The 20,598-nt window shown below is 51.3% G+C and overlaps 2 protein-coding genes across 2 annotated transcripts in view; one reads left to right on the top strand and one right to left on the bottom strand.

Annotated features, from left to right (window-relative positions):
• The first annotated feature begins 10,000 nt into the window (after nucleotides 1–10,000).
• BEST4 (bestrophin 4) lies at nucleotides 10,001–13,430 on the top strand. The gene is made up of 9 exons (XM_005881244.2): nucleotides 10,001–10,200; nucleotides 10,287–10,381; nucleotides 10,945–11,178; nucleotides 11,281–11,435; nucleotides 11,908–11,985; nucleotides 12,277–12,465; nucleotides 12,577–12,657; nucleotides 12,729–12,883; nucleotides 13,026–13,430. Exons 1-9 carry the CDS (start codon nucleotides 10,049–10,051, stop codon nucleotides 13,306–13,308), a joined length of 1,422 nt encoding a protein of 473 aa, XP_005881306.1. The 5' UTR covers nucleotides 10,001–10,048; the 3' UTR covers nucleotides 13,309–13,430.
• A 4,874-nt stretch (nucleotides 13,431–18,304) lies between these two features.
• Nucleotides 18,305–20,598, bottom strand: part of RPS8 (ribosomal protein S8) — a 2,592-nt gene continuing 298 nt past the window's right edge. Inside the window, exons 2-6 of the mRNA XM_005881243.2 lie at nucleotides 20,324–20,430; nucleotides 19,815–19,914; nucleotides 19,267–19,442; nucleotides 18,900–19,029; nucleotides 18,305–18,463 (exon numbers count right to left, since the gene is read on the bottom strand). Of these exons, the coding sequence (XP_005881305.1) occupies nucleotides 18,354–18,463; nucleotides 18,900–19,029; nucleotides 19,267–19,442; nucleotides 19,815–19,914; nucleotides 20,324–20,430 (623 nt within the window). The 3' untranslated portion in view covers nucleotides 18,305–18,353. The remainder of the gene's footprint in view (nucleotides 18,464–18,899; nucleotides 19,030–19,266; nucleotides 19,443–19,814; nucleotides 19,915–20,323; nucleotides 20,431–20,598) is intronic.

Here is a 20,598-nt window from a genome sequence, read left to right as displayed (position 1 = left end):
CCCCGCCTCCTGCTCACGCCTTAAAGACGCAGCCATACAGCCGGTCACCACGTGGCTTCCTCCAGGATGTGGGGCCAGCCTCCGCTCCGCCCCTCCCCACCCGCCCTGGGGACTGGGCGCCCATTTCTTTCCCCGTCTTCGGGGTTTATGCTGAAGTCAGAGTGAGTTCTGGGCATCTGGGGAGTTTCCCCACGGCACTGGGGGTTTCCAGAAAAGGGAAGAGGAGACCCCGACGCTTGCTTTCACCCTGCCGTGTCTTCCACGTTCCCCTTTAAATGCCTAAGTCCCTGGCCAGAGCCCCCAGGTGCAGCCCAGTGCTGCCCCCCTCCGGGCCTGGGAGGAATTGCATACTCCCGAGCCGAGCCTGGCTTGCGCAAAAGGAGGTGGGTAGAGTGGGGCTGCCACACTGAGTTTTGGGGTCAAACAGACCTGGTGTTCAAGGCTTTTACCATGCGCCAGGCCACAGCTTTTGCTACCCACTTCCACACGCGAGGGGCAGATCTAGGGTTCCAGCGGGGTCCCCTCTTCCCTTTTCTGGAAACCCCCACTGCCCTGAGTCAGCCGCCAGAAGGCCAGAAAGGGGAGAATAGGAATTGGATTTTCTCAAACCTAGCAATGGACAATTGGGCAGGTGGTCCGGGGGCCATCTGGGCCCCTCGAGCCCTGGTACATGCCGACCCTTCCCAGGGCCAGAGGCAGAGAGAGGTGGGGTCCTAGCCCCTCTGGAGTGTTTGTCTTAGTCTCCTCCTGGCCGTGTCCTCCTCACCTTTCTGCCTGCACTCTATGCAGCGGTTCTCAACCTGTGGGTCGCGAACAATGAAAATACATCCTGCATATCAGATATTTACATTACAATTCATAACAGTAGCAAAATTACAGTTATGAAGTAGCAACGAAAATAATTTTATGGTTGGGGGTCACCACAACATGAGGAACTGCATTAAAGGGTCGTGGCATTAGGAAGGTTGAGAACCACTGCTCTATAGGATCAGTCAATTATTATGCCATTCAGTTCTCAAAGATTTATGGAGCAGGTGCCCAGCACTGTCTCAATGAGGCTGGGCAAGAATACGGTCCTCCTTTAATTTACAATCTGCTTGATGGACACATACAACAGGCAAATACATAAATAAGGTAATTGCAGGCTGTGAAAAGTGCTATAAAGGAAGTAAACAGAGGAGTAACCAAAGAGCCTACTTTAGAAAGAACAGTCAGGCCTTGGCTGGTATGGCTCAGTTGGTTGAAGTGCTGTCTTGTGTACTGGAAGTTCACAGGGTCAATTCCTGGTCAGGGCACATACTGTATTGCTCTTACATTGATGTTTCTCTTTCTCTTCCTCACTCTCTAAAATCAATAAAAATAAAAAGAACTAGTCCTCCTTTTATTTATTTTTTAAAATATATTTTATTGATTTTTTTTACAGAGAGGAAGGGAGAGGGATAGAGAGTTAGAAACATCGATGAGAGAGAAACATCAATCAGCTGCCTCCTGCACACCTCCTACTGGGGATGTGCCCACAACCAAGGTACATGCCCTTGACCGGAATCGAACCTGGGACCTTTCAGTCCGCAGGCCGACGCTCTATCCACTGAGCCAAACCGGTTAGGGCTATTTATTTTTTGTTAATCTTCACCCGAGGTTATTTTTCCAGAAAGTGGAAGGGAGGGGGAGAGACCGAGAGAGAGAAACATTGATGTGAGAGAAACACATCAATTGGTTGCCTCCTGCATGCACCCCGACCAGGGCTGGGAAATCAAGCCTGCAACAGAGGTATGTACCCTTGATGGGAAGGAATTGATTCTATCCTAGGGTCCTTCAGACTGCAGGCTGAAGCTCTATTCACTTTAAAAAGAAAGAAAAAACAGGAATGTCAACAAATATTTTTTTAGCCTGGCCAGCTAAGTGGTTAAGCATTGACCTATAAACCAGGTCAGGATTCCATTCCCCATCAGACAGGGCACATGCCTGGGTTGTGGGCTCAATCCCCGGGAGGGGGCGTGCAGGAGACAGCCAATCAATGATTCCCTCATCATTGATGTTTCTATCTCTCCCTCTCCCTTCCTCTCTCTGAAATCAATAAAAATATTTTTTTAAATATATATTTTGAGTACCCAATACATGTCAAGTTTACCTCCCAAATATCTCTGAAATCTATCCACTTCACTCATCTTTCCCCCACACCCTAATCTGGGTCACAGTCTCTCCGGTTGGGATTATTGCTATTGGACCTTGCTGGTCTCCTTGCCTTTAGTCTCATCTCCATTTCATCTTCCTTCCATATAGCTATCCCACTCAACCCCTCATCAGGCCCTCAACGGCCTACTTCTCTAACCTTGCCCTTCACAGCCACTGAAGGGAAAACCAAAACAGCCTGAGATATGGAGGAGAAACACTAGTAGCTCAAATGAGGGGGAGTAGGAGATGGGCTTTGGCAGGAACGCTTTCATTGCCAGACTCAGGAGTTTGATCTTTGTCCTACAGGTCAACAACTTTCCACGGGGGAAATGGTAGTGCTGGGGCTAGAAGGGACAAATCCACAGGGGAAATGGGGCCGAGGCATGTATAGTTTGAAAAGGCATTATTTGTTATTGCAATTTTATTTTGGAAAATAAAGCAAAATGTATTTATATTCGTTTTCTAGGGTTGACATATCAAAATACCAGAGACTAGATGTCTTAACCAACAGAAATTTATTTTCTTTCCTTTCTGGAGGCTGGAAGTCCAAGATCGAGGTATTGAGAAGGTTCATTTCCTCCGAGACTGCAGACGCAGTCTTCTCCCTCTGACTTCACGTGATCTTTTTCTTTATGTCCTAATCTAATCTCTTCTGATACAGACCCTAGTCAGTGAGCCCTGAGCAGGTAGCTCAGTTGGTTAGAGTACCCTCCCAATAAGCCAAGGTTTCGGGTTCTATCCCCCCGTCAGGGTACTTACAAGAATCAACCAATGCCCCAGCTGGTTTGGCTCAGCCTGGGTTGCGGGCTCGATCCCCTGTAGTGGGTGTGCAGGAGGCAGCCGATCAGTGATTCTCTCTCACTACTGATGTTTCTGTCTCTCTCTCCCTCTCCCTTCATCTCTGAAATCAATAAAAAAATAAAGAATCAACCAATGAGCTTCCACATATGAAGCAGGAAGTCACGGTTAATTTCCCCATCAGCCCATGCCAGGTTTGCAGGCTCTATTCCCAGTAAGGGCCATGCAGGAGGCAGCTGATGGATGATTCTCTCTCATCATTGATGTTTCTATCTCTCTCCTTCTCCTTTCCTCTCTGAAATCAATAAAAATACATATTTTTTTTAAAAATCAACCAGTGAGCTCTGGTCTGGTTGCTCAGTTGGTTGGAGCATCATTGTCCCCTACACCAAAGGTTTTGGGTTTGATTCCTGGTCAGGGCACATACCTAGCTACTGGGTTCAATCCCCGATCTGGGCGCATACAGGAGGCAACCACTTGATGTTTCTCTCTCTTTCTAAAATTCAACGGAGCCCTAGCTGGTTTGGCTCTGTGGATAGAGTGTTGGCGCATGGACTGAGGTCCCAGGTTTGATTCTGGTCAAGGGCACGTACCTCGCTTGCAAGCTCAATCCCTGGCCCTGGTGGGGGCGCATGCGGGAGGCAACCAAGCCCAATTGATGTGTCTGTCTCACATTGATGTTCCTCTCTCTGTTCTTTCCCCTTCCCTTCCACTCTTTCTAAAAATCAATGGAAAAATATCCTCAGGTGAGGATTAGCAAAAATAAATAAAAATAAGCCCTGACCGGTTTGGCTCAGTGGATAGAGCGCCGTCCTGCGGACTCAAGGGTCCCAGGTTCAATTCTGGTCAAGGGCATGTACCTTGGTTGCAGGCACATACCCGGTGGGGAGTGTGCAGGAGGTAGCTGATCGATGTTTCTCTCATGTCGATGTTTCTAACTCTCTATCCCTCTCCCTTCCTCTCTGTAAAATATCAATAAAATATATTTTAAATAAATAAATAAAATAAGTTTAACAATAAAATAAAGTTCAATGGAAACATGTCCTCAGGGTGAGAATTTAAAAAAAAAAAAGAATCAACCCATGAATGCATAAATAAGTGGAACAACACATAGATCTTTTTCTCTTTTCTTCCTCTCTCTAAAATCAATCAATCAATAATTTAAAAAGACATCAGATCAGATTTGGGCCCACCTCAAGGCCTCCCTTTTAAAATTATTTTCATTGATTTCAGAGAGAAGAGAGAGGGAGAGAGAGCTAGAAACATCAATGATGAGAGAGAATCATTGATTGGCTGCCTCCTGCAGGCCCCCTCCCGGGGCATGTGCCCTGACCAGGAATCGAACCCTGACCTCCTGGTTCATAGGTGGACACTCAACCACTGAGCCATGCTGGGTGGGGTCAAGGCCTCCTTTTAACTTACTTACATATCTTCTTCTTCTTCTTTTTTTTTTTTTTTTTACATATCTTCTTAAAGGTCCTGTCTCCAAATACAGTTACAAGTCTACAGTACTGTGGGTTAGGACTTCATAGAGGAGTCAAAACTACCTCCACCCATCTTAGGTTTTCAGATGGGATTCTTTAGCAAAAAGACAGATTAACAAAAGAAAAACAAACAGCCCTAGCCAGTTTGGCTCAGTGGATAGAGCATCGGCCTGCGGACTGAAGCATCCCGGGTTGGATTCTGGTCGAGGGCACATACCTCGGTTATAGGCTCCCAGCCCTAGCCGGAGGCATGTGGGAGACAACCAATCCATGTGTATCTCTCACATCGGTGTTTCTCTCTGTCTCTCCCTCTCCCTTCCACTCGCTCTGCTCTAAAAATCAATGGAAAAAATATCCTGGGGTGAGGACTAAAAAAAAAGAGAAGAAAGAAAAACAGTTTATTAACATGTATCACTATGTATACATGGGATATACCCAAGGGAAAATGAGTAACTCTCTCATGTGGCTTAGAATTCAGGTGTAAATACCATCTTAACAGGGAAAGGGGAAGGGGAATATACGCCTGGTAGGGTAGGGTAAGTGATTTCTAGGAAGATGAGTGGGGCCATGGAAGAATGGGTGGGAGATATGATAGCTTGTGACAGAGTTTGTCTGGATGTAATATAGACTTTTAGTCTCCTCTCTGGTGATATGAGATGACTTATGACCATTGAGTTCCTTTTGAAGGATCTGGCTTTAGGCAGATAAAGGAAGTTCAAGGACAGCCTCTCCCTGCATTTGCTCTTTTTCAAATGCCTGCAGCTCAAAGGAATCAATATGCCAAAGTGACATTTTTGGGGTATTCTATTATTTGGGCATATTCTGTTCCCTTCACTACCTTCTCCCCTCGGGAGGTTAATGAGGTTCTTGAGCCGTCCGCTGGGAGCCAGGACACCCGGGAGATCCTCCAGATGCTGTAACTGAAGCGCCTGGCAGCCTGCTCGCCTCCTCCCTCGGTGTAACACCTGCTGCCATTGATGGACCTTACACACCTGCCGTGGAGCAGGCACTGGGCTGTGCATTTATCTTACTGACGGATCTCAGTAGCCTTACGATGTGGATATGATTGTGATCCTCATGTCACAGGTGAGGAAACAGGCTCAAGGGGTTAAGCTTCCTGCCCAAGGTCACATAGCTACCAAGGGGCAGAGCCAAGGTCTGAACCCAAGATGCCTGACTCTACTATTGGCCTTTGCCTGTTTTCTAGGAGTTACTGGTTCTCTGTCCTTGCACCACTCTGTCTCCATCTCTCTCTTACTAGTGTCCTCTCTCCTCCCCCAGGACTCTCACAAACTCTGCCCCTGCTGAGGCTTTACTGAGCTCGCTGGCTCTCCATCCCCCAGAGGATGCTGTCAGGCCCGCTGTCCTTAGTGAGCACGTGTCCACCACATTCCCTGCCCACTTGGCAGCTCAGAGTCAAGAATCTCTTAGGGGAAAATTTTAAAAATACAGTGGGGAGAAAAAGAAACTCTTGAGTGCTCACTTTGGCAGCACTAATTACGAAATTAATAATGTACCAAAATTGGAATGATACAGAGAAGATGGGTATGACCCTGTGCAAGGGTGACATGCAAGTTCGTAAAGTGTTCCATATTTTTTTAAAATATATTTTTGTTGATTTCTGAGAAGAAGGGAGAGGGAGAGATAGAAACATCAATAATGAGAGAGAATCATTGATCTGCTGCCTCCTGCACGAGCCCCACTGGGGATCAAGCCCACAACCCGGGCATGTGCCCTTGAACGGAATTGAACCTGGAACCCTTCAGTCTGCAGGCCAATGCTCTATCCACTGAGCCAAACCATCTAGGGCTGAAGTGTTCCGTATTAAAAAAAAAAAAATCTCTTAAAAGTGTCAGGTCACAGAGGCTAAGGGAGTCGTGCAAGAATGAGAGATGCCTGCCCTGGCCGGTTTGGCTCGGTGGATAGAGCGTCGGCCTGCAGACTGAAGGGTCCCAGGTTCGATTCCTGCCAGGGGCACATGCCCGGGTTGTGGGCTCAATCCCCAGTAGGGGACGTGCAGGAGGCAGCCAGTCAATGATTCTCTCTCATCATTGATGTTTCTAACTCTCTTTCCCTCTCCCTTCCTCTCTGAAATCAATAAAGATATTAAAAAAAAAAAAAAGAAAAAGAATGAGAGATGCCAAGTAAAGCTAGGACCTAGGAGGGGCTATTGGATTCAGCTTTAAAGAAACCTCAGGCCAGGTCCGTGTGGCTCGGTAGTTGAGCGTTGACCTATGAACCAAGAGGTCACGGTTCGATTCCGTTCAAGAGCACATACCTGAGTTGCGGGCTCCATCCCGTGTGGGGCGTGTAGGATCCTTGAGGCCCCCTACTTTTCCCACTCCCCCCTCCTCTGAGCTTCTTCTGTAGAGATCCGGGAGCCACCACTGCTCCCCATTCCACCCCACCCTCTCTTCTCCTTTCACCCACTTTCCCCATTTCCCCCCTCTCCCTGGCCCCTGGGTGTCACATGAAACAGACCTCCTTCCCAGTTACTGTACAGGGTGCAGAGTAAACACAAGCTTTCATTTTGGCAAAATTGTGTGTGTGTCCAATCCTGCTTGGAGTCCCAGAGTGGGAGAAGGCACTGGGCTGTTTGGACCTCTAGTAGTTTTGGAGGAGGGGGCTGGATTCACTGGGCTGAGAAGTGAGGGATTTCATAGACACACCTTCCTTGGGTGGGTTCTGGTCTGGCTTGGTATGCCAGCCTAGGCTGGGGGGCACGGACCAACTGACCAGCGTAAGCCATCACTGATGGCTGCTGGGAGGCAGAAAGACGGCATCCATGCGCAGGATGGGAGCAGCTGGAGATGTCGCGCTCGGTGTGTATGTATCGTTTACCAAAGGGCTTTCTTTCCTTCAAAAAAAAAAAAAAAAGGCCATAAACCCAGGGACCTGTCAGCAGCTGGGCAGGGAGATAAGCCAACTCAGGAGGGAGGGGTTGGCTGGGGCCTGGGGACCAGCCCCGTCCTCTGGTGAGGCTTCAGGTCCTGTGCCCCATTGGTGGCTCTGTGGGAAATCCGCAGCCAGCGATCCAGAGTTGGTAACGGGCAGAAGTGTGAGGGCCACAGAGGGGGTGGGGTGGAGGACTGCAATGCAACCAGCGGGGTTGCCCTCAAGGTCTGCAGTCAGAGAGGGGCCCCAGGACCGCAGGGACTGAGCTCTTCCAGTCTGGAGCCTGGCTTCCCAGGTACAAGAAACTCTGTCAGTGGTAAGCAGCCCCGAATGCTCCAGGAAAGCCACAGATCACAGCTTGGGAAAGGGCTGCCTGGCCACGATGGCCAGAGGCCCCGAGCTGGTACCTCGTCCTCTGAGATGGACACGCACACCAGTCCTGTTCTCTCCTCATATTGACATCTCACTGGGCCCTAGTCAGGCCATGATAGGTTTCTAGACCTTGCTCATCCAAGGAATGGTTTATGGAAAAGAGGGAGGTGGATCAGATGTCTTTCATGTTAAAAGGGACAAAAAATAAAAGGAAAAAAGAAAGGAAAAGCTGCCTGGTTCAAATCCTCTCCAGCTTTACCGAGATGAATCAGATCCAGTGCTGTCCTCAAGGATCTCATGTGCCAGAGGGGAGACCGCAGACCAGTGTGTTTACCTGCTGCAAGAGGAGGGAGGAAACCTAGAGGGTTTTGAGGCGTGACCTGGGGGAAATCGTGACAGGCTTCCCAGAGGGTGCTCTGAGCTGGCTGGTGAAGGAACAGTGAGAAGGAGCTGGTAGAGGCTGGTAAGGGTGAGACAGGGCATCTCAGAGGGCCTTGTGTACTGGTATCCCGCTTAGAAGCCAGGCCCTGGCATTGCATGGCTTTGGGGACAGGCTAGTGAGGCATCAGGGGAAAGTTGTGTCTCTTCATCTTTGAAGGATTGCCTGGTTCTGGGATGCCACAGTGGACCAGTAGGTGGAAACCAAAGGGAACAGATTTGGCTTTTCATGGGAACAGCAGCCGGGGCTAGATGCCCGCAGTGCTCCAGGCTCTGTCTGGGCATCATTTCTTTGATACTCTCAGTTGCCCTGTGAGGACAGTGTTATTGATCCTGTTTTGCAGAAGAGGAAACAGATTCAGCAAGGGTAGGTAGGTAACTTGTACAGGTTACAGAGAGCTAGAATTCAAACCCAGGTTTGTCTGACTCCCAAGGTTCCTCTTCAGCAAACACTTGTGCGTGGGAACCAGCTCACAGTGTGGGGGAAGGAGCTCCCCAATACAGGCCAGAAGAGGGGCCACCACTCCTGTGTTTCTGAGGGTGACTTGGTGCTGGGTGGACAATTGACCTGGTGTCTCCGGTATTATTTTCTCTGTTTGAACGACAAAGAAATTGAAGCCCAGAAGTGGAAATGCCACTCCAGATCCTAGGTTCCCTAGGAGTCAGGATGCTGGGCACGGCTGAAGGGGGATGCGTCTCTAGGGCTGAGTCCCAGGTCTGTGGTCTCATCAGCCCGTGGAAGGGGAGCGGGGAAGGGCCAGGCCAGGCCCCACCCTCTCCCCCCAGCCTGGACTAGAAGCTTGGCAGTGTGGCCGGGGACAGGACCCTGGCTTCAGGGTGCCAGCCCTTGTTTAGGCCCAGATGGGCCAATTCCAGCTTTTGAAGTCCGTCAGCTCTAGCTTTGAATCCTGCCTCCAACACATCCCAGCTGTGTGATCTTGGGCAAGTCATTTACTTCTTGGAGCCTCGTCTGTGAGGTGGGGATGATTCCTACCTCCTGGGGTTGCAATGAGGATTCTGCCAGAGGGTGATTCTGCCTTGGGCTCAGGGCCTGCCACTTAGTCAGTGCTCTGGAATCAGCAGCTGTTATAATTGTAACAATTTATCATGCATCTGTTTTCTCACCTGGGCCAGCATGGGACAGTAATCCCTCTCATCCTGACTTCAAGGACATGGTGCCATCTGTGTGAGCTGTGGGGTCAGTGCTGATGGCACTTCTGCCGTTCAAAGGCCAGCCCAGCCCTGCAGCGGTAGGAGACATATCCAGTTCCCAGGCCCAGAGGAAGCGGGTGACAGCCTCAATCCATCAATGATAACCTCAGTCCAGTCAAACTTAATGAGCCCAGGAGGTACTTAAGTGTGTGTGAGGTGAACGCTGGCCCAGTTCTCCTTCCTCAACACTGGCTGCTGCCCAGAGCAGGTAGGCAGGTATGGGGTGGGGGTGAGAATGCCCTGGGCCTCAGGAGACCAGCTTGGAGAGCGAGACCCCAAGGGATAGTGGAGGGTCTGGACGAGTTGCATCTCCTGTCTTCAGCGGTTCAAGATCTGACTATTCCTAGGCCTGCAAGTGCAAGAGGAGCCCTGGGAAGCCTCAGGTATGAGACAGCCTAGATCTCAGCTCTCCCTTGTCCCGCCCATTCTGGCATGACCCCGAACCACTGAGCTCTGGGGGGAGGGGGTGAGCTGTGCTTTGTCCCTGGCAGCTTCCCCCACCTTGCCCACTGACATGAGGTGAAGGCTGGGTGTGTATGACCACCGCTGAAGGAGGTTGCCTGGGGAACTGAGCTCGGTGATGAGACGAAGGCAAGCTAAGGGGAAGGCTTGCTGGGGAAAAGGGACAGCTCTGGGGGCAGCTCTTGTGACCTCCTCCCCAGGCCACCAGTGCCATGACGGTTTCGTACACCCTCAAAGTGGCGGAGGCCCGCTTCGGAGGCTTCTCCGGGCTGCTTCTCCGTTGGAGGGGAAGCATCTACAAGCTCCTCTACAAGGAGTTCCTACTCTTCATTGTCCTGTACGCTCTGCTCAGCATCACCTACCGGTGCGAGGGTGAGGTCTCAGGGCTGGTCTGTGGGGGACTAGGCTGCCCACCTCCCTCTAACCCGGGCCTGCACCGAACCTTCCCAGGCTGCTGCTGACCCAGGAGCAGAGGCTCGTGTATGCCCAGGTGGCCCGATACTGCAACCGCTCTGCAGACCTCATCCCCTTGTCCTTTGTCCTGGGTAAGGCTATCCTCTGGTTCTCCCTGGCATCCTCACCCTCTTCCCTGACCTTTGGGTGGGGTTGACAGCTCGGAGGGTCAGATTTACCCCAGTAGCCCAGCCCGGAGACCAACCAGAGCAGGCTCAGAGGCATGGGAGCTGTGTGCCGGGTCCGGGATTTCCAGGGGGGGTAGGCCCTGTCTATCACTTGCTGGACCCTCACTCCAAACAAGGCCCAAGCTACCTGCTGGCTGGCATCACCAACCTCTGGGTACTGGAGGGGAGCTGGGGAGAGATGACACCCCATTCCCACCCGCATGGGAAGCAGGGCTCGTGAACCGCCTGGCCTTGAACCACCGCTTCTCTGCCTGAGGAGGGCTGCCCTCCTTCCTCCCAGCGTGGTCAGACCAGAGGAAGAGGGTGTCCTCCTGACAGCGAGGCAGGGCACCGGAGCCAAATGTGTCCTTCCCTCTGCCTTGGTTCAACCTGCCCTGGACCAGGCGCTCTGGCTGAGGGGCAGGACACGCTGACTCCCAGGCCTTTCATCTTTCCCTCCCATCCCTGCTACCCTTGGTGGCAACCAGGTTTCTACGTGACCTTGGTGGTGAACCGCTGGTGGGCCCAGTACACAAGCATCCCGCTGCCAGACCAGCTGATGTGCGTCATCTCGGCCAGCGTGCACGGCCGGGACCAGCAGGGCCGCCTGCTGCGCCGCACCCTTGTCCGCTATGCCAACCTGGCGTCCGTGCTAGTGCTGCGCTCGGTCAGCACCCGGGTGCTTAAGCGCTTCCCCACCATGGAGCACGTGGTGGATGCGGGTGCGTGTGCCTCCTGGGAGGGGAGGTCTGACCCCCAGGGGAAGCTCCAGGGTCCCAGCATCTAGAGGCAGAGTCTAGGCTCCATCCACTTTATCTCTGCAGGTTTCATGTCTCAGGAAGAAAGGAAAAAGTTTGAGAGCCTGAAGTCTGACTTCAACAAGTACTGGGTCCCCTGTGTCTGGTTCACCAACCTGGCGGCCCAGGCCCGGAGCGATGGGCGAATCCGTGATGACATTGCTCTCTGCCTGCTCTTGGAAGTGAGTCAGCCTAGCACCAGGCCCATGTGCCCTCCTTCCCCTAGCTCTGCAAATTGGAATCATAATTTTAGTATTTAACACTTACATCGTGCCAGCTAGGTACTGCACATTGTTGGAAGCACTGTACTTATATTAACTCATTTAACCCTCGCAATCCTTGAGGTAGGTACCTTTATTACCACCCCCTTTCACAGATGTGGAAACTGAGGCAGAGAGTGGAAAAGAAATTTGCCCAAGTCACACAACGAATTAGGCAAACTGGGATCATACTCAGACAATCTGGCTCCAGCTCTGTGCTTACAATTACTTTGCTAAACTGCTTCCCATCACAGGCACCCGAGCCTGGGAACACCTCTGAGAGCAGAATGAGCCTCCAGACCTGTCCCAGGCCCAGTTTTTGTTGGGCTCCCCTCTTCTCTCCACATTCTTCACTCCTCATCGTCACCGACTTCCTCCTCCTGCTTCCCACCAGGAGCTGAACAAGTACCGAGCCAAGTGCAGCATGCTGTTTCACTACGACTGGATCAGCATCCCTCTCGTCTACACCCAAGTAACGGCCTCTGCCTCCCCAGTCCCTCTGTCTGTCCTGTGCTGTGTGAGGCGCTGAGAAGAATTAGAGATGGAACCTGCCTTGGGGCAGTTCAGTCTAGTGAGACATTGAACAGCTGAGGCCTCCTCCTCCCTGGACACACACTGAGATGACCCCGTGCTCTCTGGTGCTGCCATACCTTGCTACATGTTTTCATGACTTGTCGGACCCCCACATGCATCCCCCTCCGCAGGCCCTTAGGGACAGGGACAGCATTTCTCCCGTCCCTTCAGCCAGGCTTCCCTTCTCCAGGTGGTGACCATAGCAGTATACTCCTTCTTTGCCCTCTCCCTGGTTGGCCGCCAGTTTGTGGAGCCAGAGGCAGGGGCTGCCAAACCTCTGGAGCCAGGCCAGGACCCGGGGCCAGCGCTGGGGGACCTGGACATGTATGTGCCTCTCACCACTCTGCTGCAGTTCTTCTTCTATGCTGGCTGGCTCAAGGTGGGCACTTTGGGTGGTCATGCCAGCGTGTTCTGTAGAGACATGAACCCAGGGTCCATCCCAACTTTGGGGACAGAGAAATGAGCAGAAACACTGTCTTACAACCTGCAGGTGGCCGAACAGATCATCAACCCCTTTGGCGAGGATGATGATGACTTTGAAACCAACCAGCTCATTGACCGCAACTTGCAGGTGAGTGGTGGTCCGGGGGCAGAGCCCTGTTGTGAAGGAAAGGAGGCCCTGTGACTTGCTGCCCACCCCAGGTGTCCCTGCTCTCCGTGGACGACATGTACCAGAACCTGCCTCCGGCGGAGAAGGACCTGTACTGGGATGAAGGCTCAGTGCAGCCGCCCTACACTGTGGCCACGGTGGCCGAGTCTCTGAAGCCTTCCTTTCTGGGCTCAACTTTCAACCTGCGGTGAGTGGCCCCAGCAGGAGGGCCCAGGTCCCCCCCACCGTCTGGGATGCCAATGACTCAGTCCTTCCCACCCTCTTCTGGAAAGCAAGTCCACCCTGTGGGCCTGTGTTGAAGCTCGCTCATGTGGTCCTCTCGCCCGCAGCATGAGTGACGACCCCGAGCAGAGTCTGCAGGTGGAGGCGACCCCTGCATTGGCTCGGCAGGTGCCAGCCACGCAGACCCCGCTGCTCAGCCGCTTCCTGGGTGCAGGAGCACCCTCCCCTGCCATCAGTCTCCGGAACTTCGGCTGGACACGAGGACCTCCCCGGACCCCTTATCTGCTGCGCTCCAGGGCCGAGGAGGGTGGAGACCCCGAGGACTGCATTGAGGAGGCGGACTGCACGGAGGAGGAGGCGGGTCCAGAGGACCAGGCCCAGGAGCCCTGAGCAGAGGCAGCCCCTCCCCACTTCCCTCCCCCCCTCCCCCGGTGTATTAGGAGCAGGAGTATTTAGGGACCGCCTTGAAAGAGGAAGATGGAGAGAAGGGCCTGAGCCAAGGCTCGGGTATGTGTCCACTTTGACGGGAGGTGGATGGACTCTGTGGGGAGGTGAAGCTGGAAGAACACATGGAGAGGCAGAGGCGCAGCTACGGCCCCGGTGCAGTTCATTTCCTCGGCAGTGGGGGCTAGGCCAGCTCTCAGTCTTGAGGAAGCATCACCATGACTGAAGGGCTCATTAAAAAGTCCTAGGTACCACTCTCAACGTTTCAGTAGATCTGAAATGGAGCTCAAGGATCACAATTTGAGTCATACATAAGATGTTTAGAATATACCCTATCCTGATAACCTCACTCTGAAGATGGATCAGAGTATGTGTTGGGCACTTTTGCTTTACCTGTAATGTTCAATTTTTTGTTTACAATGAGAATATATTTATCACTTGTGCAGTTACAATCGTTTAAAATTGAATTGGCATGCTGTGCGGTGAGATAAAGGGCTTGGGAATCTGCGCTGGAGGCTGATTAAACTCAGATGTGAAGGCAGACATACACACACCACCCAGCCCACGCTTCCAGCATCTGCACTTTGTGCCAGGCCTTTCTCCACTCCCACCAACCAAATGTGGAGAGTGGGTAAATTTAAGGGATGAGCCCTGGCTGGTTTGGTTCAGTGGACAGAATGCAGCTTGTGGACTGAAGGGTCCCAGGTTTGATTCCGGCCAGGGGCACGTGCCCAGGTTGCAGGCTCGATCCCCAGTGCGGGGCATGCAGGAGGCAGCTGATCAATGATTCTCTCTCATCATTGATGTTTCTATCTCTCCCATCCTCTCTGAAATCAATAAAGACTCTCTCTCTCTCTCTCTCTATATATATATATAATTTTTTTTTTTTTAATTAAGGGATGAAAGTTGTCTATCCCCATGGTGGTACTGCTGTGCTGGGAGCACTCAGTTCATGGTTAAGAGAACTAGATTGGAGTCATTGCTAAACTGAGCTCCTCTAAGGTCCCTGTGTTCTAGGATCAGCCTCCAGTAAATAAATTCGTGAATATCAAAGCTGATCATAATGCCCAAGGAGGCAAATGCCAGAACTCAGAGGGGAGGCAGGAGTACATAGGCAGAGGCTGAGTGCAGCCGGTGGCATTAGTCTATGGACTCGATCAGAATGCTGGTTTTGCTATTTTCCTGCTGCGTGACCAAATCTACAATGTGGACAACAGCACCTCTCCATAGCCATTCACTAAGGAAGGTGTGAGTTTTTGCTGGGTTTTCAGGGGGAGGTAGCCTTGCTCCAGGGCAAGAACGGTCATCTGTGAAGACAGTGGAGGCTCTAGAACCTACTGGTCCTATTGATGGATGAGGTGGAAGGGATGCAGGGAGAGGAAGATCAATGCCTTGCAGAGCTCAAGTTAGAAAAGGCAAAGGAGTGCTTATAGCTTTTTGAATTTGTCTAGTAGGTCTTCTGGTCTTTACTGGAAGCCACCCCCCGCTCCCTCCCTCCCCACTCCCCAAAGAGAGGAAAGGCAAAGTGTGGAGTGTCGCTCTCAGTAACTATTAAGTTGGTACATGAAGATTCTCACTGGGTAAGAAGGTGGAGGCTAGGTCTCCCCAGAGCCAATGGTAAGATTTTTAGAGCAGCGGTCATCAACCTGTTGGTCACGACCCCTTTGGCGGTCGAACGACCCTTTCACAGGGGTTGCCTAAGACCATCCTGCATATCAGATATTTATATTACGATTCATAACAGTAGCAACATTACAGTTATGAAGTAGCAACAAAAATAATTTTATGGTTGGGTCACATGAGGAACTGTATTTAAAGGGCCAGAAGGTTGAGAACCAGTTTTAGAGGTTTGGGTTGATTTATTTTTGTCCTGGTTTTGGGGGCTCCTCTTTCCCAAGTGACTGTTCACATAAATTTGCAAGTTAGCCAAGTTGATGAATCAATTGGATTTTGCACTCATTTGACTCATAAAATATGTATTTGCACTTTTCATCAACTTTAAATAAATTGGATCAGTCTTCAGGAACTCATTAACTTAGCATGTATTCGAGTGTGTGGCGCATGGCCATGCACTTTCCCAGATACTGGAGACACAGCAGGAAACAAATATCCCTGCTCCTTGAGTTGTATTTTGAGGACAAAAAAAGATAAGCAAATAAAAAAATTTTATGCCAGGTAAAGGGATGAGAAAAACGGGCAAAGCAGTGTGGAGGGGACTGAAATTTCAAATTGTGATCAGCCTAACCCGGGTGGTTCAACGGTTGAGCATCAACCCAGGAACCAAGTTGCTGGTTCAATTCCCTTTCAGGGCACATGCCCAGGTATCGGGCTCAATACCCAGTAGGGTGCGTGCAGGAGGCAGCCAATCAATGTTTCTCTCTCAGCGATGTTTTATTAATGGAGAAATACATGCTTCTTTTATTATTTTTAAAAAATATATTTTTATTGCCCTAGCCGGCTTGGCTCAGTGGACAGAGCATCAGCCTGCGGACTGAAGGGTCCCAGGTTCGATTCCGGCCAAGGGCACATGCCTGGGTTGCGGGCTCCATCCCCAGTGTGGGGTGTGCAGGAGGCAGCAATCAGTGATTCTCTCTCATCATTGATGTTTCTCTCTCTCTCCTTCTCCCTTCCTCTCTGAAATCAATAAAGAAATATAAATATATATATATATATATATTTTTATTGATTTTAAAGAGGAAGGGAAAAATCAATGGTGAATCATTGATTGGCTGCCTCCTGCACGCCCCCTATTGGGGATTGATTCCGCAACCAGGGCGTGTGCCCTTGACCCCAACAAATCCGGGACTCTAAGTCCCGCAGGCCAATGCTCTATCCACTGATCCAATTTAAAGTTGATGGAAACTGGTTAGAGCTTGATGTTTCTTTTTAATCCTCAGCAGAGGATATTTTCCATTGATTTTTACAGAGAGTAGAAAAGAGAGGGAAACAGAACTATTGATGTGAGAGATTGGCTGCTTCCCACACACGCCCCGACAATGGTCTGGGGGCCAGGGAGGTGCCTGAAACCAAGGTTTGTGCCCTTGACCTGAATCAAATCCAGAACCCTTTGGTCTGCAGGGCTGACCAATGCTCTATCCACTGAGTCAAACTAGCTAGGGCTCTCATCAATGTTTGTCTCTATCCCTCTCTCCCTAAAAAATCAATAAAAACATATTTTTAAAAATTGTGATCAGAGAACTCACTAGACAGAGCAAAGGCCTGGAGAAAGTCATGTGGATATCTTAACTGTTCATAAATTAAAGCCAGATGGTAGGCACTATAGAAAAGGGACCAGTCACATGGAGTTCCACAGTAGTAAGGATTTTGAGATGGGAAGCGGTTTTGTTAAAAACCCAATGTTTTAAAATAACCTGATTGCTGGGGTTGCACTGGGGACAGCAGAAGCAGCATTGAAAACGAGTAAGATACAAAAAAGTGACCAGAATGGTCAAGGTGACATAACAGGTTGAAGCAAGATTTGATATTAGACGAACCTGCTGACATCAAAGTGCAGGTGTAAGTAGGTCTGTGTTAGCTAAAGTCAGAAAGATAAACACAAACTGCATTTAAATGCTGGTGATGGCACTACCTGGTTTGGCTCAGTAGATAAGAGCATCAGTTTGCAGACTGAAGGGTAACCAGTTCGATTCTGGTCAAGGGCACATGCCCAAGTTGCGGGCTCGATCCCCAGTAGGGGGCATGCAGGAGGCAGCCGATCAATGATTCTGTTTCTCTCTCTGAACTAAAACATCACTGGCAACCTTACGTACTTTTTAGGGGGAGGGGTTAGGGCTTAAGAGAAAAATAGAACCTGCTCTCAACAATGCAGAACAATTTTTTAAAAAATGTATTTTATTGATCTTTTACAGAGAGGAAGGGAGAGGGACAGAGAATCAGAAACATCAATGAGAGAGAAACATCAGCTGCCTCCGGCACACACCCACTGGGGATGTGCCCGCAACCAAGGTACATGCCCCTGACCGGAATCGAACCTGGGACCCCTCAGTCCCCAGGCCCACGCTCTATCCACTGAGCCAAACTGATCAGGGCCAGAAATTTTTTTAGACCACTAAGACGTTAAGGGCCCAGTCAGTCACTGGTGACTGACACTATACAGTGGGGCCTTGACTTACGAGTGTCCCGACTAACGAGTTTTTTGAGATACGAGCCGTCTCTCGGCCGATTTTTTGCTTTGAGTTGCGAGCTAAAATTCGGGTTACGAGCCAGCTTCAGATACCCCACTGCTAGTTGGCGCAGCGAACGTCACAGTGAACGCCACAACATCAGCCCAGCATCACGTGTCTCACTCGTTCACAACTGATTTGACATACGAGTAATTTGAGTTACGAGCTCTGTCACGGAACGAATTAAACTCGTAAATCAAGGCCCCACTGTACTTTCCATCCGGAAGACAAAACAGGCTTGGCGCTTAACATGTTAAACTCAAGGTTCAAGGAGTACAGGATCTCTAAAGGAGCCAACTTTAGAAGCAATATTGCTTCACGTTACTATCACGGTCAATGCATCAATACTGTGGGGGCCTTAGTGCTGTAATACCTCCCTTATACGGTCTTTGCTTGGCCAGCAAGCCACATGTCACTACTTTCCCCCTGCTACACGTTTTTAAAATCCTCGCCCAAGAACATTTTTTCCATTGATTTTTAGAACGAAAAGGGAGGGAGGACAGAGGGGAACATCAGTGTGAGAGAGACACATTTTTGATTGGCTGCCTTCTGCATGTGCCCTGACCCAGGCAGGGGATTGAACCTGCAACCCAGGTAGGTGCCCTTGACAAGTAATCAGTGTGCAGGTTGAGGCTCTAACCACTGATCCATGTTGCCCAGGGCCCCCCTCTACTATATTGATGTACAGCCCTCCAGGGAGAGGGATTTAGAGTACTCTAATAGAGTGCTGATCAAATATTCAGATGTGGACACAGAACCTAGGATAAACACCTTTATTACACGGGCTAAGACAGAAGGGAAGAGGACTTATTTGCCTTTCCGGGCCTTAATTTTCCTCAGATAGAACTCCAGCTCCTTGCCCTCGAGCACATAGCCATCTGCTCGGCCGCACTGACCTGGTCTTGAAGCGATGCATGCTGCCAAGAGAGTATGTGGTCCTTAGCAAGAGAGCAATACGGTCTACCCGTAACTATGTGCCCTTAAAAGCATACACTGGTTCAGGCATGGGGGGCAGGCATGAAACCTGTTGTCTCCTCAGATATACTTTATCATCACTTAAAGTCAGTAGCAGAACTGGACAAAGTTTTCATCACTGAGACAGTCCCCTTAGCCTGGGCACTCACTTCTCAGAATACTGCTCACTCAGGCCTGTGGACCCCTGCCCACCATTTCCAATTTTAGCTTCCCACTGATGGGTTGACCAAATGGTGATTTGTATGCTGCTGCTATGAAACTGTCCTGGTGAACCCTCTAGACTACATGGCCGGCAGTCAAAAGGACCGAGGCAAGGGTAAAACGCAGAGGGCACACCATCGCTCGTGACCCACCACCCCAACGCAACAGCCATCTCACCAAGAAGCTTGCCCTGCTGGAACTGCTCCTCGAGAAGACTGCTGATTTTGGCATTCTTTTTCCTCTCATCGTATTTCTTCTGAATTTTCTTTGATCGTTTTTTGTTCAAAATCTCTTCCTCTTCAGGAGTCTGAGTAAAGGAGACAAAGATGGGTTAGCTGGGGGTCCCCAAATTCTAACATGAGGAAGGATTGTCACGGTACCCTCGAACCCCGCACATCCCAACTTCTGCCTTCCTCAGCACTAAAGGCTTTCTTCTCTTTCCATTCAGTAGCAGAACTGGACAGAATTTCATCACAAGAAGGCTGGAATCAATCAGGCTGGCCTCCCCCCACCCTACAGGGAGGTTGGCTCCCCAAACACGCACCAGCTTGGCCCCCTTCTTGCAGCCCAGGGGCAGTGCGTAGTGGGACTCGTACCACTGTCGGTACGGTGTGCTGTCAACCAGCACGATGCAGTTCTTCACTAGGGTCTTGGTGCGGACCAGCTCGTTGTTGGATGCGTTGTAGACAACATCAATAATCCTCGTTTTGCGCGTACAACCTGCTCGCAGGAGAAATTCAGAATCAAGCAGAGCCAACCAAAGGCCAACTGGCCTGGCCCCCCAATCCCAGCCTTAACAGGGCCCGAGGAGAAGCAAGGGAACTCAGCCTTTACCCGGCAGCAGGGCACCAGCTCACCTTCCCCAAGCCCATCAGTCTCTAGATTCAGCCCCTCCCTGAGCCCACAGGACTGAGCACAGGCTGGAGAGAAAGCTCTCGTTACCACCGCCTTAGGGTCTTTGCAGGAGAAACTTCAGTCCTGGGTGGAGGCCCTGGACCTGCTGCTAAAGGCACTTACTGGAGCTCTTAGAACCACCGTCTCAGGAGGAAGGCTGGTGCGAATCCCCACCCACGCCCGCCGGGCCCCACTCACACTCCGAGCCCCAGGAGAAGTTGCCCACGTCCAGCCTCAGGGCCCGGTACTTCTTGTTGCCGCCGCGCACGCGGACGGTGTGTATGCGGCGGGGTCCAATCTGGGAAACACGGGGAGACGGGCACTGGGTCAGGAAGGACAGCGGGACGGAGGGGAAGGGGGCCGGCCGCGCGGAGGAACAGTCAGTGTAACTATGACGAGTCCCAGCATCGGCCAGTGGCTCACAGTGGCCAAGACGGCCACGCCAGGCCTAAGGATCCTGTTTTCATCACTCAGTCACCTCCAAGAAAAAAACACATCTAGTGCCCACGCGACAAACACCGGCTTTCTAACCAGCATGTGCGGAGCCCTTTAACCCGCACACACGGCACGTCCCCGTGCAACCTCTTTAGCATTTACCCAACAGGGAGCATGACGGGGCCACTCGGCCCAAACGTCACGGAGCCCACCCCGCGATGCAACAGCCACGTGCACGCCCGACCGCCCGGGCGGCGAGGCCCCGCACAAACCTTAGTGTTGGCGGCAGGGCGTCCCAGCTCATATTTCCGCTTCTTGTGGTAGGGCTTCCTCTTGCCCCCGGTCTTGCGGCGCTTGTGCCAGTTGTCCCGAGAGATACCTGTTTGGGGGTGCGGAGTGCGGAAGCTTGAACCCCTGGGTCGCGGGGAGCCCTAGAAGCTCCAGACCCCGCGCAGGGCGGGCGGCGCGCTCAGCTCTCCAAGGTTGGCTTCCCCACCGAGATCGGCGTTTCACAGCAGTCCTAGGCTGTCATCATGCGCGCGCCGCC

The sequence above is a fragment of the Myotis brandtii genome, unplaced genomic scaffold (genome assembly GCF_000412655.1).
Source record: "Myotis brandtii unplaced genomic scaffold, ASM41265v1 scaffold674, whole genome shotgun sequence".
Classification (NCBI taxonomy): Eukaryota; Metazoa; Chordata; class Mammalia; order Chiroptera; family Vespertilionidae; genus Myotis; species Myotis brandtii.
The sequence above is the reverse complement of the archived record's forward strand: the minus strand, read 5'-3'. Positions and strand labels throughout refer to the sequence as shown.